This window comes from Sturnus vulgaris, chromosome 8 (assembly GCF_052056855.1).
Source record: "Sturnus vulgaris isolate bStuVul1 chromosome 8, bStuVul1.hap1, whole genome shotgun sequence".
Classification (NCBI taxonomy): Eukaryota; Metazoa; Chordata; class Aves; order Passeriformes; family Sturnidae; genus Sturnus; species Sturnus vulgaris.
The window spans coordinates 28671379-28697028 of record NC_142250.1 but is presented as its reverse complement, the minus strand read 5'-3'; the positions used below and the strand labels follow the sequence as shown (position 1 = coordinate 28697028).

The following is a 25650-nucleotide window of genomic DNA, read 5'->3' as shown; positions in this document are numbered from 1 at the left end:
CCAGCCCTTGGGGGGAGGGGTAAAGGATGATTTTTTCCAATCTTTCCGGCCTGATACAGTAGTTTTTGGAAATGTTGAGTTCCCACTGGATGCTAAGGACAGCATAATATTGTTGTTAGTTCTGCTTTGTCTCCTCTGCACAGCCTTTACAGCCTACAACATGCTTAGAAACAGAACACTACATGGCGTATTGATGCGTATTCTTGAGGAAGAGGAAAAAAGAAACAAATCAACTTCGTCCACGACTGCACAGAATGTCACAAAGAGGAGAAGAACCAAACAAAAAGCAACAGTGCCCGTGTCTATGCAGACTGCCACAAAGGAGGAAAAAGCCAAAAGCAAAGCAACAGTGTCCGTGTCTACGCAGACTGCCACAGAGGAGGAAAAAGCCAAAAGCAAAGCAACAGTGTCCGTGTCTATGCAGTCTGCCACAGAGGAGAAAAAAGACAGAAGCACCATCAGCATCTCCACACAAACCATCACTGAGCCAGAACAGCCTAGACCAGTAGCAGTTGCGCCCGTTCAGAAGAAGAAATCAAAGAGCAAATCAGTTCGCATAGTGACTGACGAGGACGTGGCAGGACCTTCGCACCCAGCAGAAGTGACAGAGCCAGAAATCATCACTCGCTCTCTATCCCTGGGTGAGCTGCGTGACCTGCGGAGGGAATTCACCCGCCAGACAAATGAGTCCATCTTGACCTGGCTGCTCCGCATCTGGGACGCTGCAGCCAATGACACCATTCTGGATGGATGTGAGGCCAGGCAACTGGGATCTCTGTCCCGGGATGTGGTCATTGACCAGGGGATTGGGAGAACCCAAGAAACTCTCAGCCTCTGGCGGCGACTGCTGACAAGTGTGAAGGACAGATACCTTTGTAAAGAAGATCTTCAGGTGCACCAAGGAAAATGGAGCACAATAGAACAAGGTATCCGATGCCTGAGGGAATTGGCCGTGCTGGAGATAATTTTCTCAGAAGATGAGAGATTTCCTAAGAGCCCAGACTGTGTCCGGTGCACGTCACAGATGTGGTTGAGATTTGCACGACTTGGACCAGAGATGTATTCCCGTTACCTGGCAACGCTGCAGTGGAGGGAAGGTGAGGACATGGTAGGCGTCTTGGCCAATAAACTAAGGATTTATGAGGACACTGTCACAGCCCCATTTCGTACCCATGTCTCATCCGTGGAAACAAGGCTGGTGGAGCAAGTCCGAAGCCTGATTGAAGAGGGCCATCAGAAACTAAAAAAAGAACTTAAGGAAAACAACTACCAGATCTCTCCTGAACCAACAAGAGTTTCTGCCATTAGGAGCCGGCGTTCCTCAGGCAGGGAGAGAGGACACACTCCACGAGGTAACCTCTGGTTTTTCCTTCAGGAGCATGGAGAAGACATGAGGAAGTGGGATGGAAAACCCACCTCCTCCTTAGCAGCCCGGGTACGTGAGCTGAAAAGAGGGACACCTACCCCAAGAAGTTCATCTAGAGTCAATGCTGCTCCAGTCTCTCGTGTACAGAACTCCAGACAGTATCAGAATGATGATATGACTGATCCTCTTGAAGGAACCTCAAGAACCTATTTACAGGGAGAGAGCAACGTGTACCAGGATCAGGAATAGAGGAGCCCTGCCTCTAGCCAGGTAGAGGAGAGGGATAATCGGATCTATTGGACTGTGTGGATCCGATGGCCTGGCACATCCGACCCACAAAAACATAAGGCTTTGGTTGACACCGGCGCCCAGTGTACTCTGATGCCATCAAAGTATGTAGGAGAAGAATCCATCTCTATTTCTGGGGTAACAGGAGGATCCCAGCAGCTGACTGTAGTGGAGGCCGAAGTGAGTTTAACTGGGAACAGGTGGCAGAAACACCCCATCGTGACTGGCCCAGAGGCCCCATGCATCCTTGGCATAGACTATCTTAGAAATGGATACTTCAAAGACCCAAAAGGATATCGCTGGGCTTTCGGGATAGCTGCTGTAGAGACAGACGGCATTAGAAAACTGAGCACCTTGCCTGGTCTTGCAGATGACCCCTCTGCTGTGGGACTACTGAGAGTTGAAGGGCAACAGGTACCAATCGCCAGAACAACAGTACACCGCCGGCAATACCGTACTGACAGAGACTCAGTGATTCCCATCCATGAAATGATCCGTAAACTGGAGAGCCAAGGGGTGGTCAGCAAAACCCACTCACCCTTCAACAGCCCCATCTGGCCTGTGCGTAAATCTGAAGGAGAATGGAGATTGACCGTAGACTATCGTGCATTGAATGAGGTGACTCCACCGCTGAGCGCTGCTGTGCCAGACATGCTGGAACTCCAGTACGAGCTGGAGTCCAAGGCAGCAAAGTGGTATGCCACTATCGATATCGCCAATGCATTTTTCTCCATTCCTCTGGCAGCAGAATGCAGGCCTCAGTTTGCTTTCACCTGGAGGGGCGTGCAGTACACCTGGAATCGTCTGCCCCAGGGGTGGAAGCACAGTCCCACCATCTGTCATGGACTGATCCAGGCTGCACTGGAGAAGGGTGAGGCCCCCGAACATCTACAGTATATCGATGACATCATTGTATGGGGCAGCACAGCAGGGGAAGTCTTCGAGAAAGGAGAGAAGATTATCCAGATTCTGCTGAAAGCTGGTTTTGCCATTAAGCGAAGTAAAGTTAAGGGACCAGCTCAGGAAATTCAGTTTCTAGGAGTCAAGTGGCAAGATGGACGTCGTCAGATCCCAACAGAGGTAATTAATAAGATCACTGCTATGTCTCCACCTACCAACAAGAAGGAAACACAAGCCTTCCTAGGTGCCATAGGCTTTTGGAGGATGCACATTCCTGAGTACAGTCAGATCGTGAGCCCTCTTTACCTGGTTACCCGCAAGAAGAACGATTTCCACTGGGGCCCTGAGCAGCAGCAAGCCTTCGCCCAGATCAAGCAGGAGATTGCTCATGCAGTAGCCCTTGGCCCAGTCAGGACGGGACCAGATGTGAAGAACGTGCTCTACTCTGCAGCCGGGAACCATGGTTTGTCTTGGAGCCTGTGGCAGAAGGTGCCTGGTGAGACTCGGGGTCGACCACTGGGATTCTGGAGCAGAAGCTACAAAGGATCTGAAGCCAACTACACTCCCACAGAGAAGGAGATCTTGGCCGCCTATGAAGGAGTTCAAGCTGCCTCAGAGGTGATTGGCACAGAAACACAACTCCTCCTGGCACCCCGACTACCAGTGCTGGGCTGGATGTTCAAGGGAAAGGTGCCTTCCACACATCACGCCACTGACACCACATGGAGCAAGTGGATTGCCCTCATCACTCAGCGCGCCCGTATTGGGAATCCAAATCGCCCTGGGATTCTGGAAATAATTACAAACTGGCCTGAAGGTGAGACTTTTGGATTGTCTTCTGAAGAAGAAGAGGAGCAAGTGGCACGTGCTGAGGAAGCCCCACCATATAATGAGCTACCAGAGACTGAAAGACGATATGCCCTCTTCACTGATGGTTCCTGCCGAATTGTAGGCACTAACCGGAAATGGAAAGCTGCAGTATGGAGCCCCACACGACAAGTTGCACAAGCTACCGAGGGACAAGGTGGATCGAGTCAGGTCGCAGAGCTAAAAGCCATCCAGTTGGCTTTGGATATTGCTGAACGAGAGAAGTGGCCAAGGCTCTATCTCTACACTGACTCATGGATGGTAGCTAATGCTCTGTGGGGTTGGCTGGATCGCTGGAAAAAGGCCAACTGGCAACGCAGAGGGAAACCCATATGGGCAGCTGAGATTTGGCAGGACATTGCTGCCCGAATAGAGAAATTGACCATAAAGGTTCGACACGTGGATGCACATGTACCCAAAAGCCGGGCTAATGAAGAACATCACAACAACGAGCAGGTGGACCGAGCTGCCAAAGTGAAAGTATCACAGGTGGATCTAGACTGGCAGCACAAGGGAGAATCATTCCTAGCTCGTTGGGCCCATGATGCCTCTGGTCATCAGGGGAGAGATGCGACGTACCGATGGGCCCGTGACCGAGGGGTGGACCTTACCATGGACAGTATCTCACAGGTCATCCACGACTGCGAGACCTGTGCCGCAATCAAACAGGCCAAGCGGGTGAAGCCTCTGTGGTATGGTGGACGATGGTCAAAGTACAGGTATGGGGAAGCCTGGCAAATTGACTACATCACCCTTCCCCAAACCCGCCAGGGCAAACGCTACGTACTGACCATGGTGGAAGCAACCACAGGATGGTTAGAGACCTACCCTGTGCCTCATGCCACTGCCCGGAACACCATCTTGGGCCTAGAAAAACAAGTCCTTTGGAGGCATGGTACCCCTGAGAGAATTGAATCAGACAACGGAACCCATTTCAAGAACGGCCTTATCAACACATGGGCCAAAGAACATGGCATTGAATGGATATATCATATTCCTTACCATGCGCCAGCTGCCGGGAAAGTTGAACGGTGTAATGGACTCCTTAAGACTACTTTGAAAGCACTTGGTGGTGGAACCTTCAGAAATTGGGAAATGAACTTGGCCAAAGCCACCTGGATGGTTAACACCCGAGGGTCCATCAATCGAGCCGGTCCTGCCCACTCTGAACCCCTACACACAGTGGATGGGGACAAGGTCCCAGTGGTACACATGAAAGGTATTTTAGGAAAGACTGTTTGGATTAATCCCACCACAGGCAAAGGCAAACCAATCCGTGGGATTGTTTTTGCTCAAGGACCTGGTTGCACTTGGTGGGTAATGCAGAAAGATGGGGAAACCCGTTGTGTACCACAAAGAGACCTAATTTTTAGTGAGAACTGTATGTAAGGTTTCATTTTGTATTATATATCTGTAAGAGGGTATTGGTTTGGGTGTGATGTAGATGGTAATAGAATAAGGGGTGGATTATGTCCTGGGGTACAATGCAAAAATGTGTATTCTATCACCATCTGTTAAAATGTGGGAGGGGTGGTGATCCTTATCTCTGTGGGAGATATCCTCTGCTGATGTGCCATCTGATAAGATGGGGGGATGATCATCGTTATCTATTCACAACCCATCCCTCCTCCAGAAGATATATTCTGTTAATGGGCCATTAAGTCCTATTGTGTGACTGATAAGATTACATCACCCCATTGGGAGATGCCCCAACCAGGGGCAGGAGCCAAGCCTTTCCTACCTAGATAAAAAACTGGGGTTTGGGACCCGAGGGCAGACCTTTCTACTGGATCCCAGAGGAAAGTCGGACCTTTTTCCACATCATTGCTGGATCTTCGGAGGAAAACTGCACCTTCTACAGGAGCACTGCTTCAACAGAACCACATCTGTCATCCAGGAGGACTGCAGCCACCATTTATACGGACTGCTACCAACACCCGGACTGACAGGGTGTCAGGTTGTATTTCTGACTGTGTTGGTGGTTGTTTCTATTATATTATTGCATGTATTTTATTTTTTTCTCTTTTCTCCTATTAAATTGTATTACTGACTTGGAGTCTCGCACTGGTTTTACTTTCAAACCAACACAGTTTCTTAATAGTAGGAATAGCCCTGCTGGCTGACATTAATAGACACAGCAGGAGAATCAAGATGTGGAAACACTGGATTGATGTGCTGAGGCAGATATAGCCAGTCCCTTCCCATGATTTCTCTAAGAAGTACTTTTATTTAAAAATAGAGAGATTTGCTATCTCAGAGCTACAGAATTACAGATAAACTGGTCTGATTCCTCTTCTCCAGTCCTTACATCAAAAAATACCTCAATTACCCTGACAAAATTTCTATTGCATTGCAAATTTTGCCTAGATAAGGGATATATTTTCTTATAAAAGAAACATGTTTTGCCCAAACCAAACCCTTCGTGTCTTTCAAGTCTGTACTTCAAAGATCTGCAGTTTCTGGTTATGAGAATGAATTTTTCTTCACTTTTAAATATGTCTAGTGCACGATTTAAAATAAAATAATATAAAATCCTAACTGGTTTGCTTTCAAATTAACATTAAACCTACCCAAGCATTCCAATACTCCAGCAGAGAACGTGGAAATCCCCCAGGAAGCTGGTAAGTTTTCTTAAGACACCCAGGGCCTTTGCAGCAACTTAAGTCCCACTTAAGATGATTTCTGTGCTTCTAAGCTGGCAACTGCATTTGTAGAGGGCCTAGAGCCTTGGACTGCAGGTCCCAGATAACAAGTCCATGTCATAAACCTGGGAAGCATGAGAGGCCCTGGAGCTTCCAGGCTCCCTGCTGACAAGCTGGAAGCTGAGATGCTGGAAACACTAGTAAATATGCTCTTGAGACACCCAACTCTTTCATCAGCTGGCTACCCAGGAAGCCCAGGAGAGCCAGCTCTGCCATGCCCAGTCCCACAGCAATGTTATCTCCAAATATGCAAGTCTAGCAGAGTGTCTTCAGGCCAATCAGCTAAGTATTAAAAAGCAGTGAGTTTCAAATCTGTCCTGGATGAAGAAATTATCTCAAAATCAATTGTTCATATGAAATGTTTCCAGTGTTGCACCCTCAAGAATCTTCCATCAGGTTCTTTTCACAAGCCCTTGTTCAACACATGGGCTCTGGCAGCAATTAAAAAAGAGCATTTCTGACCAACATACTCAATGTTGTTTTTCACTTCATCTCACTATGCAGAGCCCATTTGCTCAAGTATCATTTGACAAGGAACTGAATTGACTTTCAGACCCTCAAGATCCCTCTTTTCCTGACAGCTTAAATACAAATAGGTAGCTATGGTTACATTTACTGACATTATCTCACAGCACATCCTATCAGTTATATTAAAGGCAGCATGCAGTAGATAACAGGACATGATAAGGCAAGTCCTGGCAAAAAGCAAGTATCTGTATGAACAGGGACTGAGAAGTAGCAATCTATGCATGATATCCATGTTAATAATGCTCCAGTACAGTGTGTAAGAATACCCACCTTGTCCAGGAGCCAGCCAGACATTACAGATACTTTTCTGCTGACCTTCAGAGACTGTCACTCATTTCATTGACAATTCAAAATAAATTTAGCAAGGCACTGAAAGACTTCAGCTAAACTCATGTGAACCTTGACATGACAATTATAGCAGCTTATGCCTTTCAGAAAGCTTGCAAGCTGCTTATCATATTTCATTTACACTATTCATCTAAAAGGCTCTAATGGTTTAGCTTGGCCAAAGGCACTGGGGTTCTTTTACTAAGCTGCTCCAAGGACAGGCCTTGATACTATTAACAACACTTATTCTCATTAGCAATAAATTTTAGTCTACCCTCAGAGAAAACATGCAAGGCTCTCTGCAGGCTGAAGGGAAAAAAATCAGTAGTTACCCTTGGCCTCTGGACACTCTTGGCTTCCATGTCTTGTTTCTTCACTGGTGTTTTTAATGAGCATTTCCGTAATTTCTCTGCTCTCAGCTCCTTGTGATCCCATCTGTTTGTAATCATCTATAAATGTATCAGGGAGCTGGAGAGCCTCTTCTTTCAGATGAACAGAAGGTATATGGTGATCTTCAGGCTCTAAATGAGTGTTAGAGCTCTTATCAATTTTTCCTTCCTTCTGCTGGCAATCAGAATCCTTAGCAGATTGGTCTTCTTTCAATTCCTCTGGCTTCTGTTCAGGGTCCAGATTTAGGCTTGATGCTTCAGTTACAGCATCATCATTATCATCATCCTCATCATCTTCCTGACAGCCACTAGAAGCTGCACTGCCCTTTGCTGTTCTGAAGTTTGTTTCTAAAGCTTTATGGGCAAATTTGTCTTCACTCCTGGTTAAGTGGTTGTGATTGTTTTTCAGTTCTAACACGGTTGACATACAGTGACACATTTCTGAAGCAGCTTTATTTTTTTGATCAACTGGGACTATTTCTTCAAGCTCAGTTATATCAGGCTCCATAATTAAATCATCTTCTCCCACTTCATCTACTGTCACTAATTCCTCCATGTTAGCAGGATACCAGGTCTCACCTTCAATTTCACTTCCACTCTCCCAGTCTCGGTCCTGTCACAAAGATGTAAAACATTTGAGAGATTGGTGATTACAGATCATCACTGTTAAAAAGTGGGCCTTGAATCCAGGAAGAACCTTGGTATGGCCATGCCTAACTCCTCTTGTGTTTTAGTTTCCAAGAGTGATATGCCTTGGTGTTGTGATTTTAAACCTTATGCACAAGGACAGAAAATATCTATTGAATTATCACATAAACTTCCCTTTGTGAAGATTCTGTAACTACCTTGGGGATTTCAGTCTCTCCAGTCCTCTGCTTCTTGCTTTTCTGTAAGCAGTAGAGCAAGGCACAAAGTGTTACACTTTATTATGCAATTGATGCTACAATGTGATCTCCTTCCTCTACCTCCGTCTCAGTGCAATGAAAATATACTGAACCCCATTCGAGCCATTGTGGCTTTCACTTTGCTGGACCAGGTCCTTTAAATTCATGGTGACTGAGAAAACGTGGCTTCCTTCTGCAGTCATTTCCTTCCACCAGCAAGATCCCTCTGCCAGGGACTGCTCTGGGAGCCACTGGCCTAAACCTTAGGAAAAAGCAGGTTTACAGTTATACTCCAAGGTACATATTCTGAAATACCTCATATAGGCAGTCACAGACTTGCAGGACTCAGGCACTAGTACTGGACTTAAGAAGTCTTAGAATTAAAAGGCATATCTTACTTTTAAGACACTTGCATCTTAGATTTCAACTCCCAGACTCCTTGTGTACACATAATCTATTAATAATCTGTATTCTCCTCCTGTTTGGTCATTCCCACACTTCCCCTCCTAGAATCCTAAAACAGCATGAAAACTCTGTGAGCTGGCACTGCTCTTGCCAGGAGATCAGTTTTCTGCAGCAACAGATATCAATATCTTCCATATTTGACCATCCACCCATGACCCTACAGATATGAAGCTGGAGGAATTCCAGGGACATTGCTCTCCCCAATTGCAATGCAGCAGTAGGGGTGCTGTAAAGGCATTATTTAATTAAAACCAGAAACAATCAGGAAACTGCTATCTATAGTTCATAAGACAAATGTTCTAGAAAGTATTCATCATAGTCCCTGCTTTCCCCACAAACTAACCACATCTCCTATTTTTGGGCATGGGTTGTGAAGTCATCCAGTTCACTTGGGCATACATTCCTTACAGCTGCCACTGCCAAGCACTATGTATGTGAAGCAATGTACATGAGCAAAGAGTAACTAAAAAAAGAGTTCTGGAGACATCAGGAAAAGCTGTCCCTTAAAGCAGAGGTCAAGATAAGGCAAGTTAATTTAGACAATCTCCTTCTCCAACTCCTTTATGTGTTTTTTCATGAGAGGTTAATATTTAATTTGGGAGAATGTACTATCAAACCTGGGGTTTCAATTGTTTTCTCAAAGAAGCTCTAACAACAATGTGTCACCAACCTTCTCTTTCCTTGTGTTTTCCAGAATCTCTCCAGATTCTTTTCCTTGTTTATTATCTGAAGGTGAGCTCTTCACTGGAACTTGCTCTTCTTTTTCAAGCTAAAATAAATACATATACACGTATAGCAACACACAGTGGTGCTCTAGTATGTTTCTATTCTGGGTTTAGAGAACCAAAGTCACTCACAAGGTCACATTCTTTATTTCTAAAGTTTATGCAAGTCAACTAGGCTGTGGGAAAAGACCCAACAATAAATTCCATTAGCAGAGCTGCACAAATAAGAATTAAGAAAAAGAATTTTAAAATTAGAGGTGTAATTTATATCACAGAATTGGCTAAAAGACAGGTGGGAGAGAATGTCAATTCGTTAAAATTTCCAGCCTCCACTCTTCTGTTCTCTACCCACATTTGTTATATTGGCTCAGCTGTGGTAAGGAGAGCAGCAGTGTTAAAACTCTGCAGAAGACCTCAACTGTTTTGTTTATTGACACAGGATCAGTTGAAAATGGAATTGGTTGTACAGTTCATACTTTGGAAGAACAAAACCACGGTTCTACCTGGTATTTAGTAAAAGAGGGACAAAGCAAAATTGAGTTCAAGACATACAAAACTATTTCTTCCTTTTAAAATAAATGACTAGCAATAGTCCTCAGAGAGGTATGTCTTTAGAAAAGCCACAGAAAAACAACTTGGAAAACATGCAGAGCTGTGTGATTTAGGATGCTGTCTGACATTTCTCTCTGATATCTCCTCCCAAGTAACCATACATCATAGTAAAATACCAGGCAAAGGAGAAAGATGATATACGGTGGTAAAAACATGCTTATCTATGGCATGAGGCAGTGCTGCTGCTGGTTACACACCAGCGAGTTACAAATCTAGGAAATTCCACCATCTTAGCCCTAAATGAGAAGAAGGTCAATTGGAAACAACCAACAAGGGGCCCAGCAGCACAAAGGCACAAGCAAGAGATAGAGCCCTGGTCAGTCAAGCAGCTCTGCAGCATCCCGTGCCAACAGCCCTGGGGGTGGATGGCAGCAGCCATCTCTGGGGGACTCCAGGGGTGGCAAGGTGGCCAAGAGACAGTGACCAGATCCCCAAGGCGTGGGGATGTGATTATGGGCTGTGCTGAGACTGAGCAAATGAGGCATCTGGATGTGTTTCCCCTACTACTTTTTCCCAGTGGAGAATCAAACCCACAAATATTGACACTATACCACGGGAAGTATTTCTCCAGAGATTGCATAATTTTATAGGTGAGCTGATTCAGTGGTTTCTGTCATGGGAAGAGATTTCTGCCAGAACATTGAAGGGAGTGGTGTGAATTATCCCTGCCACAGCTGAGGGTAGGGACACATGATTAATAGAAACAATCTTGCTCTGTTGCAGTTACCCAGAAAGAAATGTTTCTCATTAAAAGTTCATTCCTCATTTTAATAGTATAGCAACCTGTATAAATACTGTGCATCTCTATCAAATATCACTTAATTTCCAGACAACTCAATCCTCCTTACTGGCAGTGTAAGCAGGTGATGGATATAGAAACAGAATCTACGGGGCATTCTGCACAGAGTTAGCATGAGGACAATTGCCTCTTCACACATAACCTGCATGCAAATAGCAGACTAGCAGACTGCCACTTGGTTTTGTTTTCAGCTGTCTGTCCCTATCCCCTCGTTTGTTACCCAAAGGTTCTATGCTAGACACAGAATGATAATGTCCATGTATCCAACACCACAACAGTGTAATAGATCTGCATGGTCTGGGCAAAAATGTGGACAAGATGACCTCCCAACACTTCTCTATGACTACATTCCTTGATTTCATCATGGAAAAACATTTCATGTTGCTGGCATCACACCCACAACAAATGCTCTTAAGATATTTCAGAAAATAGATTACTTCAGCACTTCTTACATATACTTTCAGATCTCTATTTACCTCATTCTCGGGAGGTTTGGTTTCCTTCACATCACTGTCTTCAGCAGTAGCATCTTCTTGGTCTTTTTCAGCTTTCTTCACCTTATTCTTTTCACTTTGTTTTTGCCTGGAGCCCTCAGATGCTTTGCTGTGCTTCTGTTCAGCTGCCTCCTCCTTGGCAGTGTCCTCGCTGTAAGAATGCCTGCGTTCCCTTAACTTCGTCTCTTCCTTTCTCTTAGATCTCCCGGGTAAATCCTGCAGTTGCCTCTGAAACTTATCAGATTTTGACTTAGAGGATTTTCTGTAATAGTCATCTTCCCTGTTCTTGTAGCCAGATGAAGGGTGAAGGCACCCAGGGGAACCAGTCCTTAAGTATTTTTCTCGGTGTCCCCTGCCTCCTTCCAGCCGTTCATCCAAATCAAACTTGTCCAGCTGTCGGGAATAATGTTTCCTCTCGTGTACCCACGTATCAGTCCTGTCCCTCTTCTCATCCCCATTCTCTCGCCATTCTCTGCTATCTCTTTCCTCTTCCCGTCGAGAATAGGGGGACTGATCCCATGCCTCTCTGCCATTTCCCCAGTCGGTCCTGCTGGTCCCCAGCGGGCTGTGTGGTGAACTGCAGGAAGTGAAGCTGGGAGTGTGGGATCGCGGTGACAGTGAGCGGCTTATGGGGCTGCGGGAGCGGGGCCTCTCAGCTCCATACCTGCTGCAGGGGGAAAAGGCAGCTGTAACTGGCTGACCCACTGCTCTACCAGTTCTTGTACACTGGAAGCTCATGGAGAGTGCCCTGGGGACTGCGAACCTGAGACCCCAGGCCTTTTACAGACATGCACTGCACAGCTGCAAACTGAACAGGAGAAAAGGCAGTGTCGTAGCCACAGAGCTTAACTAAATCCCCACAGAACTGTCAAGAATATATTAATTCATTCTTAAAAGCGTCTCATAGGGGTTTAGCATTAAAAGCTTATAATATGTTAATACCTTTACAATGACCCTAATGTGTGTACCCTTAAGACTCACTCAGCTAGGACATCTCTGTCACAAAAGTGACAAAGACCACCTGCTAAAAAAAAGAAGTTTTAGGACTGTGATTCCTCTCCAATTTTGCTGAAAGTTCCAGAAGTCAGAGAGATCAGAAATGTACCCAAACACATTTTAATCTGAACTGCCTCCTTCCCACTTGGTCTCCAAGCACCCCCAGCCCTTATGCATTTCACTCAACAGGGAGGAGAGCCGAACAGCTTCATTTTTGTGCCCGTCACATGCCAGACATATTTTCTGAGACATAATCAGTAGGAAAGAGTTACTTTCATAACATGCATAGTTTCAATTGGATCGCATTATATAAATCCTTCACCAATTATTGAACTATATAAAAATATATATGATTTTATAAGTGAAATCCAAATGAGGAAAGCAAATGAAATAAGAGAGGGAAGCACACAGATAATGTTTCTTCTACCTGTGGGCTTACAAACTTCCAATTCCAAACTTGGGAGAAACTTTACCTGTCCACCTCACGCAGCAGGTCTCTCTCCCTCTGTGAGTGGATGTCCTGGATTATAGCAGCCACATTCTTACCTGGTTTCTAATAAAAACAAAGACACTGTTTAGCAAGCTGCTCTACTCTCCAAACTGATACAGGTGATTTGTCCTTCAAGAAACAGTATCCATGTTTCACTCAATTACACTATAACTAGAAATATTTAGTTTCAGTGTTGTGGTTACACTGTCTTTTCCAGTTGGCTTCTCAACAGCACGATCAAAGCAGTAAAATGATACAAATGGAAAATTTGCTCCATTACGTTGTAGCACTCTCTTATGCTTGGCTGCTCTAACAGGCTTTGAAAACCAGCTTGTTCTCAAACCTTGTTACACAATCACTACAGAGCTTTTTCTAGGAACTGGATCTAAGAGGAAACAAACCAGACAATTTTTCTGATACAGAATCAAATATGTACAGCAGCCTATCTCTGATCCTCTAGGTATGAACTGCCTTCTCTTGATCTCAGAGTTACTCATTCTGGAGTATAGCTCTAAAGGACTATGTTTAGACAAGGAGAGCTTCAGAAAAGCTAAGTGCAAGATGTATTCTAGGGTGTTGATTACTCCTAGTAGGATGCACTACACAGGCTGGAGTGCTTGCAATTCCTCAAACACTTGGAGCACACACAGATGAGCAACATAATTATGCAGGAACTCAGAAGTTTGTAGCAGTATATAGCTCATGCATATTTCCCTCTTTGTATTCTTATTTGCTTGCTTTCTTGTGCAAAGAAAATAATTCCATGACCTGAAAAACTGTAATTAAAAAAGCAGAAAAATCTTCCTGGAATCTAGGCAAACTATCACATTCTTCTGGGTAACTCCTGCCTCTCTGTCAAGATGCACAATCTCCACCACCTAACATCTGAACCCCTCTCTGCACCACGTTAGAAAAGTCTGCCCTGATTGATTAACTTTTGGCAACTCCTTATAAGTCTCCTAAAACTAGTATGCACATACAGGAGAGAAAGAGGCTTTTCCAAAGGGCAAGTCAAACCATCCAAGCTCCTTTGTTTTTTTTTCCCAAGGCTCATAAAAGGACCCTTAACATTAAATAGGGACATTACAGAGCTGTTTTATAAAATAACTTTGTGCCGTGTTAGGTAATACAATATGGAGCTTTCAAGCTCTGCATTGCCAGTTCTGGTCCAAGTCACCATGAAATAAAATTACTCTTTTAGCATTACATGGCAGTATATAAACCTCTATAAATACTTTCACAAGAGCAGTGATCTTTGGACATCACTCAAGTGTCCACAACAGAAGAATCACACACTCTACAGAAAGTCTGAAGAATATTGCTCTGGTTTGACTCTATGTTAGAAAAAAAAAAATCTTACTTTACAGCTTAGGTAATTCACAAGAAATAAGAACTCAGCATGCTGCTTAGTCCTGTTAGCACTGCTAGATGTCAAGGCTGTGCTATGGCTCAAGCATGGAAGCAGTGAAAAAAGCATTGTTCTGGGCTTAATGCCTGACTAAAAGGATAGAATCATCTTATTTTTGCTGGCATGTTGTATCTTACACATGGCTGCGTGTTAGACATTTGTTAGACCAAGCAATATAAGGAGCCTGCTCACAAGGAAGCTCAGAAGGGATTTTTGAAATAACGGTATGAAAAAATGAGAGAAAATGGGGTCTCTTTCAAGAGTTACAATTTAGAATAAGAGCAAGCAGCTAAGTGTAAAGATCGATAATATACATTCATTAATTTATATTTATTTCTTTTTCCGTAATATTAAAGCATTAATTAGAAATCAGTAATCAGCAAGAATCTTTTAAAATGTATTCTCTGGATGTGCCATGGAAGCACACATAATTTGATTAGGAATGACCATCTTACCTTCAGCTGCAATTCCTTGTATCTTTTAGACATCCTAATAAGTAACTTGTCATCATTTATCATAGCAGGTTTTTCTTTGTAGTACTGTACCATGGCTTGGGCTGCTTCACTGTAAGCCATTTCCAGAAAGGCCTAGCACAAACGGAGAGAACTTTACAATCTATTACCTAATTAAAAATACAAAGTACAAGACAGAAAAGGTAGCACAATAAATTTTCTCTGGATTCTTCTCATGAAAAATGTCTTGATAGTACAAAACTGGATAGCTTTCCAGGCCTGAAGCTGAAATGATAACAGTCCATTTCTCAGCCTTTCTTTAACTCCTAATAATGGTTTCAAACCAGCTATTAAAGCCAATATGTGACCTTAGAAGCTGGTTCAGTTAAAAACTAAATGATTGGTGTCTAACCTTTATTGACTGGCAGTGTTCAAGGCCAGGCTGGATGGGGCTCTGAATAACCTGTTATAGCAGAAGGTGTCCCTGCCCATGACAGAGGGTTAGAACTAGATGGTCTTTAAGGTGCCTTCTAACCCAAACCATTCCATGATTCTGTGATTTTTAAACATTATAATCTCAAATATTTTCCACTGGCATGGATTCTACATTCTACATTTTGTCTGCTGCAGGAATGTGAAAGAAGATATTCTATTCTTACCAGCTTACACCACTGGTACACTTAAGCTACTTAGAGTAGACTTAAGCTACTATAAAGAACAAGAGAAGTCTGAAAGTAACCCTAACAAATGGTTGAGAGAAGGCAGGAAGTAATTAGCGCTTTTTAAAAAATCAGTAAAAGTACAGTTTAACAGCACTTTTTCATATAGATTGCTGGGATTTTTAAACAAGAACTTGTTTAGATGTGGTCATGTTTATGTCCTTATCTAATTCAGTGACCACTAACGTTTTTTTCATTTTGACAGCAGGCTTCATAGAGTTAAGTTTCTATTACTAAATAAGAGTTTCCCCCCAAAGACTCTATCTTCATGTTTGTCTTCATATCTTTATGCCAATAGATGTCAACACTGGTAACCCCAAACGTACAGTACCTGATTAGTAGATTTCATGAGGATATAGTTGGTGACCTTTCCAAACGGCAGTCCCAGGTTAATGACATCATTCTCTGTGCAGCTTCCCTCGGGAAGGTTGCATATGTGAACAACTCGACCCAGTGTAGATTTCCTCTGTGGAAACTGGGAAAAAAACCCCAACTCAACCCAATGTTTTTATGTTAGATATTCTCTGCACTGGAAAACATCTTACATTTCTGCAAAAAATGAAATGCTCTGCTCACCCGCTATTGAGAAAAAAGTACTCTTTAAAAACTTGCATTTTAACATCCTGGTTTAGAAGTACAAATGGAAAGGGAAATATTTAGCTGCAGTGCAGGCTGCAATGGACTCTATCCCCGGACTTTGCAAAGTCCAGAGAGGATTTCTAGAAGGGAGACTCTCCTTCAAACAGGATCAGCAATATTCCTGCAAAAACTAACTGCTCACTGCATTCCTTGCTGAATTTATGGGTATTGGAAACCAGTTTAGGTGACTACATGGGTGTTCAGGATAGCAGGGACTAAATTTAAATCTTTCTTTGTGGAACAGACTGGACTGGCATAAAATGATCCCACTTAACTTATGAGAGGACACACACCTGTACCTGGGGTTAGAAAACCTGCTGCTTTCCCCTCTCACTGCAACAGCACACAGGAGGAGGGACATCCCCCCCGGGGACACAGAGCATGCAGAGAGGCAGAGCTCCAAATTGGGCTGGCACAGGCACAGAGCACTGGAGTGGTGATTGCTTCCCAAGGATGGAAGTCTATTTTGGAGTGCTGGGGTAGTTCCGAAAGCACTGCCCATCTCCCTGGCGTGGACAGAGGCTCTACACTCCCTGTGCAAAAGGCATTAGGGTGCAGCCAGAGAGAAGGTTAATTTACCATAGCAAATGACAGGCAAAACACCACTCACATGGGATGAAATCTTTCCAGACTACCTCCATGTTTATGACCTCTGCATTAGGATTTTACTGAAGAAGTAACTCTACCTTCAGTTAAAATTGCGCCATTCAAGAGAAGATGCAAATCATGTAATCTTGTGGGATCAAGTTCACCAGAGCCATCACAAATGTTTGGCTTGTCAGCAAGTTCACAAGTTACAGAGCTAATGTTATCTTATTTACACCTCCATCCTGTTGCCTTCTCTCCAGACTTAATCACTTAACCATTTGTGTATTTTTGCTGCATTAGGACCCTGCATTACACTGTGATCTGCTATTTAGCTTGCATCTCACAGAGCCCACTCAGGTGCATAAGGTAAGTAAAAGAAATGCAAAAGTCCAGAAGTAAGGTATTTTACTGGCAGAAAATAACAAAGGCCTGATCCTAAATAAAAAAAAAAAAAAAAAAAAAAAAAAAAGATGAAGCACTCAACTCCAATTGAATGGAGAATGTAGTGATGTCTGCATGTATCTGGCAAGGTAGCATGTGGCACAGAACAGAACACTACTACAGCTAGAGGAAAAGGAAACATCAAATGCGGTCCCAGCAAAAAACACCCAGGTCACCAATCACCTTCTGTTTGTTTTGTTAGATCTGTTAAAAGATGGTATGTAAGAGTCTGTTGGACTAGAAAGGCTCAGCTCTTCTCTGCCTTGGCTCCAGAGCCCATGTTCCCACACACGGCCCTCAGTACATTAAATCAAACAACTCTAAGACATTGCCACTTCCCCACTACTGGCAATGGCTTAAATTAAAATGCTCTGCCATAAACCTGCTGTAGTTCTTGATTAAGAAGTGGTCACATACTCATGCCAGAAGTCAACAGGCTGTCCCAAGCAATAATCTTGTCAGCTGATTGCAGTTAAACTGGATCCATTCATTAAACAGAGCTGTAAATCATGGCCAGAAAAGGAATATACACCTTCCATATCTACAATCAGGAAGTTAGAGGAGCTGTTGAATGCCAGGTGTTGAATGTAATTTTCAGTAAGGCTCCAAGTTAACTTTCTTGGCAATGTCTACCAGGGGTTATCAATGCAGCTGCATGGCTATTAAAAAAAAACAACAAATCTAAAAAAAATTATGCACAGCAGCAAAATGCACTTCATATTATTTACAATATTATTTCACCTATCCAATTTGGTGATTTTTTTATTACAGCTGTTTTCTTACTTTTTAAATAATTGTTGTTTTTTCTTGCTTTTCAAATTTTTTATCCCTTTTTTGAGTTTCACATGAATTTTTTTCTAAAGATAGTAAGAAACTGCCAATCTTATCCCTTCAGTGCTAATGGTTCTCCACACACAAGTGAAGACTGGTAGCACTTGCCTTTTACAGAGGGATAGAGTTATTTGCAGATGGACAGCACAGAGCAAGCTCTTCCAGAAATCTGAACACTTTGTTTATGATTACATGCAGGGTCAAGTGTAATCTCCTACTGCTCAGTTAAATGGCAGCAGCTTAGCTGAAAGTGAATACTACCGTGCAAAGGTGTAATAAATTATAAGCCACCTGGGTTGCAGAGTGAATGACAGCTGGCAAACTCAGTCTTAACACCTCTAATATAGCTCCGTGTTCATCCAATGGGCTTCTGAAGAGAAAAGGGAATTACAGTGTCCAGGAAAAATCAAAGTTATTGTTTCTTTTATGTCTCAAAATACTGCAGGACATTCAGAAGGAGGATTTCTTCAGGCAGCTTAAATGATAAATAGTGACAGATTCTAAAGAGAAATGACACTGGTATTAGCAGTAATTTCATTTGTTGCGAAGTTGACAGACATGATGAAAAGGAACATTCCTCTGCACCCACTACTAGTCCACCTCTGACCTTGGAGGCAGCTGTCATGAGCAGCTCTGCTCTTTGCTGGCCTGCACTCACAGTGTCTGTGACAGGCAGAAGCTGAAACCCCTTCAAATAACCTCTTGCACAGTAAAACTGCACGGTAGAAAATTGGTTGGATTAAGGAAATCTGGGCGAGCTTTCTGCAAGCAGTGTCTGATGAACTGGAGTGTCTCAGGGACACAATTCAGCCTGGCTTTTCAGAGTGTCTGAGACTATATCAGGAGAGATATATACATAAAAGTTAACAAGGTGAAAACTTGAACCCCTGGATTACTGCTGCTATTCCATGAACGCCCTAACATAAGTCTTTGGTGTGTCCAGCTCTAGTTATAACGTTATGATATGTGACGAGTTTCATTTTAATCCCAACAACTTTGCATTTTCATTATTAATGTGGTTTGCTTTTATTTGCCTTTTTTTCCCTTTTAAAATGTTTCTGCTTTGTCATTGTAAGAATTCCTTTTAATGTCGGTTCTTTTTTCTGGCATTTTTTTATTATAAAGCTAGGAATTCAAGTATGCATTAGAGCAATGTAACTGGGGACCTGTGTTGAATGCAGGGCAGTGACCAACAAACCTAAACCATGGAAGGCTCCACACCAAAGCAAACTTGCTGAAAGGCTACCAGTGACAACAGAGGATATAAATACTACACTAAAAAAAAAATAAGGAAAAGTTAATCCAGTATAATGAACGTGTCTGGGACCTCCAGGCGAATAACAGTGAAGCTGCAGCCACTGTCTTTGCCACTATTGCTGCCTGGGAGAAGGATCTCAGAGTGAGAGAGGCAGAGAGTAATTGCTACAAATAAATAACCAGAAAAATAGAAGGATGCTTGATAGGGTCAATATTGAAGGTAACTAAAACTAATCCAAATCTTCATTCCAAGGTGAAGCTGACCTTCCTGGGTCAAAAAGACTCAGAAAATGGGGGGGAAAAAGTCAATGGAAAACACACGCAAATTTATTTACCCACCTCCCCAAATAACTCTGACAAGCAAACAACTAATAGCACTTGAAAGCAAAAAAACAAAACAAAAACTACAATCAAGTTCATATTAGCTCAAAATCAAAAGCATGAAAGAATTGCAGGGAAGTTGAAATAACAGAGTGAATATTCACATTACTGTCTAAAAGAAAGTCTCCAGGGTTTTAATTCCAATAAACAGAAGTGGCTTCTACAAGAATCTCAGCACAGACATCAATTTGTTTAGGTACTCACTCTTACCCCTGATGGAGGAGAAGAAAATGTAGGACCTGGCTGGCCAAAGGGTCTTGCTGGTGTAGTGATAAAAGATGCGCCAACATTTGGTGGATAATCTGAAAAACGGATTACAACATTTCATTAAAATCTTGGCTCATATTAATTGCATTCATGTGCTCAGTAAGCAATGCCCATTTACATAGTAAATAATTTCATAGTCTCTACACCAAATTATACACTGTTTTGTTGTACTGTGAAAGCAAGCCATTGTTTGAAAAAAAATAAATTCATATTTCAAAGGGCACAGAATTAGCTTTCAAGCTTTTTTGTGCATGTCCTAAACCAGGACTTCTCAAAATTTTTCCTTGGAAACTTTTATTACATTTCATTTTAAAAATGAAGTTCTCCTCAGAGACTGATTTCCCTTTCAATTAAAAAAGTGGTTTTAACTATTGCATATACAACCATTTACCTTCAATACTAGATGGATTGAAAACTGCTGCATTATTTGGTGATAAATGCAATGTTCCATCTGCTGAGCTTAACACACACCGGATACCAGTGCTGTAAAAGAAAGAAAAGGACTTTAGGAACATGCATGATGTGCCAAAAATATTAAAGCTTAACTGTTAGGCAGCAAATTCCCAGTGGAAAACCACTGACGTAAGGGATACTCTGTTAGCAACTCAGTTTGAAGGATTCACTTTAAAATAATACTTACTTATCTGAAAAAGCCATACATTTTTGGATGTGAAGACTTCCCTTAATGTGCTGATCCCAGTCCTATGTTGAAACAAAGAGACGATGAACACAGGAAAAATCCTGAGACAAATTAACAAAAGATTATTCCTCCATTCAGTTTACCTTATTCTAAAAATGATATTGAGATGCTGAAGATCAAACTGTGTGATGTCAGAGCCAAGCACACCTTCGACCAACGCATTTACTGATTTGTTATTTGAATGTTAAATTATCAGTTACCTCACAAAAGGAAATCTCTCTGTTAGCTTTTAAATTCAGTATATTTCTAGTAATGAAGTTATTTCACTCTTGCCGAAGACCTCATCCTGCAAGATGCTAAGCACCCTCAACTCCTGCAGGGTCCATAAAGGTGCTCAGTATTCAGCTCAGCCAGGGCAGTGCTTATTATTTCACTAGATCAGCAACATTTGTCAAGTACATTCAGCTATTTACATTTCTATGATCCAATTGAGGCAATGCATTAAACACCAACTAACAGATCTGCCGAAACTCACTTCAATGGCATTTCCTCTCCCCTTTTAAAGTGTTTAATGAAAAAAAAAGAAATGCCCAGCATGCCCTAGACAGGGGCTACTTCAGCCCAGCCCCACAAGCTGCAGTAACCAAAGCAAAACTTTTTGCAAGCAGTTGCTAAAAGAGTAAAAAGTAAACACGATAGCAAATATATTCAAATATCCCCAAATCCCCAGGGTGTGTAGGGATCAGGTATTATTTAATTTGCTGACCATTTTCCTTCCTGCATACACGCTGTTTTAATTTTATTGTCAGGCCACCATCAGCATGAGAATACATACATGCCTTTGTGGCTAGGTGCTGTGATGTGACAGAAAAGGTCATGAGCACCTGTTGACCAGGGCTCACCAGGAGGCCAGAACAACCATGGATGGCTGTGGGCCTCAGATGGCCACTTAAGTGGCCTTCTCCAGACCTGACCTATATAACGTGACTTACAACACGCTGCCTGGGGAAACTGGGAAGTTGTTTCTTGAGGGTGAGGTTGAATTTGGAGCTCCCTTGGCAGTATGAACAGAAAAGTGAGAGAGAGCACAGTCTGTACCACATGTGCTGAGCAGCTTCTTGCTTTCAGGTCAAAGTCCCTGGGGACCTTGAGCCCTAAATTTTCCAGTGAGACACAAGCAAGAAAAAATTCCTACAGAAGAATAGCTACAATAATTTTATCAGAAAAAGATGCTGTTTTTTTAAGCAACCTACTTCCATGAGGCTGTTAGGGGGAAGCATTTGGGATCAGAAAAGGAGAAGCAGATGAAACTACAGATGTGGGGTTGCAACACTGGCTTATATATCGGGGGATCAGCTTCAAGCTCCTCCCCGCCTCACTCCCAGCCCTTGAGGTGAGCTACGACCTCGGCTCAGACTTCACATTTCTCACATCAGTGCTGTAATCTCACCATCTTTCACAGCAGGATGTGGAACAAAACCGGATCTCGAAGCCCTGGTAACTGCCATGAAACAGATGTACCATACCCTCAGCAAAACTATGGCCCTTTGTTTCTGCGTCTCTCAGGGCACCTCAGTGGTGTTGGACATTGGCAGTGAGGGGTGGCAGGACCTGGTGGCCAGATCAGTCACCTGGCAGCCTGTTCAAAGGTCTGAACCGTGCCCAGGGACGCCCTCAAACCACTCACCTTCAGATCGAAGATCTTCTTGTCGCACAGGGCGCAGATGTGGGGGAAGTGGAGCGGGGCCACGCCGCGGAGGTCGCCAAGCTGGTGTGGTGGCAGGGAGCGGGTGGGCAGGTCGGGCGTGCCGCCACTGCGCTCCTCCTTCTGCCTCATGCGAGGGCTGCCGAAGCTCTGCGAGCTGTGGTTGAGGCGGCCGAAGGCGGGGGGGGCGGCCGTGCTGAACTTTGTGTCAGGTGTCGGCTCTTCGGGGTTGTACAGCTCGTTTCTTATTTCATACTGCTGCTGACTCGCTGACGGCCACAGGCTGTCGCCGGGCATGAGGTCAGGCTTGTTTTGGCTGGGGAAATTAGCGATATTTTCCCACTGGTTGCTTGTACTGCTGCCATGCAAGACAGAGCCAGGATCTCCTTTCGGATGGGAGCCCGTGTGTGGGTCGCTGGGGAAGGCCCGTGGTGCCCCATGCTGTGCTGCCGCCCCGTAGGACTCCTTGGGAAATGTCGCTGCGGCCTCGTGCTGCAGCTGGCCAGGAGCCCCAAAGTGACTCTCGTAGCGTGGCCCTGCTGCTGAGGTGGCACTGTGGGTGCCACCAGCAAGGAAACCATGCTGGCTGGACTGCTCCCCCTCCGAGGCGAATGCCTGAGAGGCAGCAGTGATGTTTTGCTTGTTGTACTCATAAAAGCCCCCTGCAGCAGCAGATGTGGAAGCACCTGCCTTGTTGAGACCCACCACCACAGGTTGCTGGCCGGAGGTCGGAGCCATGACACTTCCAAAGGGATTCATGACAATTGCGTTGGGGGCCTGGGCCTGCACGGCTCCCAGCCCTCCCCCTGGGGTGGCTAAGGTCGGGCTCTGGGCAGGAAAGGCAATGCCGCCGGAGGAGAACCTGGTGCCAGCCATGCCGGGCCCCTGGGGCGGGCCTGTGGTGTGACCCTGTGGGGCGTTCATCACCGTGGGGTGCCTCAGCTGGTTGAAGAGTGGCTGGGACATGGCCACTTTGGAGAGCACCTGGTTGAGGACAGTGGCAGCAGCCGGGTTGTTGGTGACGGCGGTCTGAGCCAACTTCAGCCTGTGGAGCGTGAGCTGTGCCTGGAGCTGCGCCAGCTGCAGGCTCGCCGGCGAGGGGAGCAGGGGGCTCGGGGCGCCAACAGAGAATGGACTCTTCTCCAGGAGCTTGGCAGCACTGCAAAGGATCAGCATCTGGGTTAGCCAAATTCACTCCACGCCTACCTATGCTCACCTCCGTTTAAAGCCCAGCATGGGTACACAGCCACTTCCAGAGATTTAGTATATCCACACTCAGGGAGAGCAAAGGGGCGATTGAGAATGTACCCACAGAAGGCCATCTTCCATTCCCCATCTGCTGCTGCATCTCTTTCAGTCAAAAATTGGTAGGCAGCTATGCCAAAGATCTTCCTTTAAATCCCTAATTTCATCCCTCATCAGCCTCCGGATCAGAGCTTCAGTACTCATTTTAAGTACCCATTGCACTTATGCTTCTAATGAAGACCAGGTATGGAGGCCATACAGGCCCTCCCACACCATCCCCGAATCAGCAACTTTTCCCCTTTTCTGCACTTCATGCAACCTCCAGCATCCCTGCTGAGACATCACTGGTCCAGACTGATTTTGTGATATCACCATTATTCCCTTTTCCCACAAAGCAGGGGGATGTGGAGAAAAGGACATTAAATGGGATTTTAAAGCCAGCCTCACGTGTATTTCCCATCTAGCATGTCTGGCTGCACAAAGCAACATGAAATATTCTAGAATATTTATTTTAATTGTTTAAAGTTCTTGTGTTATTAATCTGCACAGCAGCTTGTTCTGTAACAAAGCCTGTAGTTTCCCTGTTGTGCAAATGCAAGTATAGAGGAGGAAAAAAACTGAATCAGAAACGACTACAAACAGGCTGTCCTGAAGAGTTTTCCCCATTCAGCTGGAATGTAAGACAAAATTTCTGCAGTGCCAGCTGGTGAAAATCAATGTCTTTATACTTTCTAGAAATAAAAGGTACACTGAATGTTATCCTTCAAATCTCATAATGGGATGAATAAATGACTGACTTGCCTGCTTGAATTCCAGAGCTGGGAAAACAGATGAATTTTTCAGGCATGTGGTGGTTCCTTGCTTTGGGAAACACCTTTGAGACATCTCACCAGCTCACAGCACCACCACCACCAAATCATCATTTTCATGCTTCTACTGGAAAAATGTTATCCTTCACTTTCCACCACCTCTGCTCACAGACGGCACAGCTACTCAGTGCATTACAAATGACTGTTCATTCTGACAGTGAGAGCTGAGAGTACTCACACAACAGGGATGTGGTCCAAAGCTCAATTAATTTATATTGTAAAAATGTATTGAGTTTCAATTGAGGCCTTTCAAAGTAGCAGGAACTATGCATCAACCACCACGCAACCCTCACTGTTGATAATTGGCCAATTTGCTAAACTGCATGGATGAAGCTGTAGTTAATGATAAATGTCTTGTCAGCATGCTACATTTGAAAACCACAAATTAGGAAAACATCTGCTTAAATCCAAAGTATGACTAAGAGAAAATGAATGGGTTTCATATTTAACATTTAACTTCCACTAGCAACTGCAAGGCACATCTGTCTCCCAAAACACAAAACACCGTTTGGATAAATGCATCATTATGTAATGACACGACTCCCTGCCAGCACGGGCTGACACCAGTGCTCAGCTTCTGAGCTGAGGTGCCTTTTGTTTGCCCATGTGGTTTTTATCACTTACTCTCTGACTTGCACTTACTTATCAGGGCACAAGTACAGTCCAAACAACATGGAGGGCCTCACAAACCCCAGCCCAGGAGATCCTGAGGACTCTCAAAAGCTGCTGAGGAGTGCATGTGGTGAGAGGGGCTCAACGAGCAGGGGATGCCACAATGGCACAAGCGTTGTCATTGCCGCTGGGGGACATGGCATGGCCCTGTGCCTAGGCTGTGTTGTGCCACCAGCATCTGCAGTGTCCTGACTCATGAGTCTTTTGTAATTTACCACAGTCCTGACAACTGTTTCATTTTATAGCTAGTTACATCCTTGTTCTTTAAGTAGCTGCAAAACTCTTCTAAAAACTTTTACAAAGCATGCAAATAAGATCTGCCCAGTGGTCTCAGAAAGAAAAGCCAGCAGCATATAATATTTTCACCCCAGGAGCCACTGACGACTCCTGTTCCCAGCAATCTAATTCCACTGTGCTGCAAGCCTACGCAGCAGTGTGCTTATCCCAACAGCTGCAGCCACTTCCCAGCTCTGGTGGCTACCTGCTGCACACAGGCACAGGCTCCTTCTCCAGAGAAACCATCTCACTTGACACTGCACAAGCCCTGAAGCTGCCTCAGTCTCCTCATGTTTTGACCAAGTTTGGAGTGCTGTTTCCAAGAGCCTGCACCCCCGGCTGGGCATGCCCTGGGTGCTGGCTCTCCCCAGCTCTGTGCTCACTCTGGGATCTGCTGCTGGGAATGGGGAAGGCAAGGCCGGGAGTGC

General features: G+C 44.2%; 1 protein-coding gene across 1 annotated transcript in view; it reads right to left on the bottom strand.

The window, feature by feature from the left end:
• RBM20 (RNA binding motif protein 20) overlaps positions 1-23491 on the bottom strand; it is a 33998-nt gene extending 10507 nt beyond the window's left edge. The window contains exons 1-10 of the mRNA XM_014872480.2: positions 22143-23491; positions 20456-20517; positions 20207-20298; positions 19759-19850; positions 15743-15886; positions 14696-14827; positions 12816-12895; positions 11329-12013; positions 9387-9485; positions 7311-7980 (exon numbers count right to left, since the gene is read on the bottom strand). Of these exons, the coding sequence (XP_014727966.2) occupies positions 7311-7980; positions 9387-9485; positions 11329-12013; positions 12816-12895; positions 14696-14827; positions 15743-15886; positions 19759-19850; positions 20207-20298; positions 20456-20517; positions 22143-23336 (3250 nt within the window). The 5' untranslated portion in view covers positions 23337-23491. The remainder of the gene's footprint in view (positions 1-7310; positions 7981-9386; positions 9486-11328; positions 12014-12815; positions 12896-14695; positions 14828-15742; positions 15887-19758; positions 19851-20206; positions 20299-20455; positions 20518-22142) is intronic.
• Between the last annotated feature and the right edge of the window lie 2159 nt (positions 23492-25650).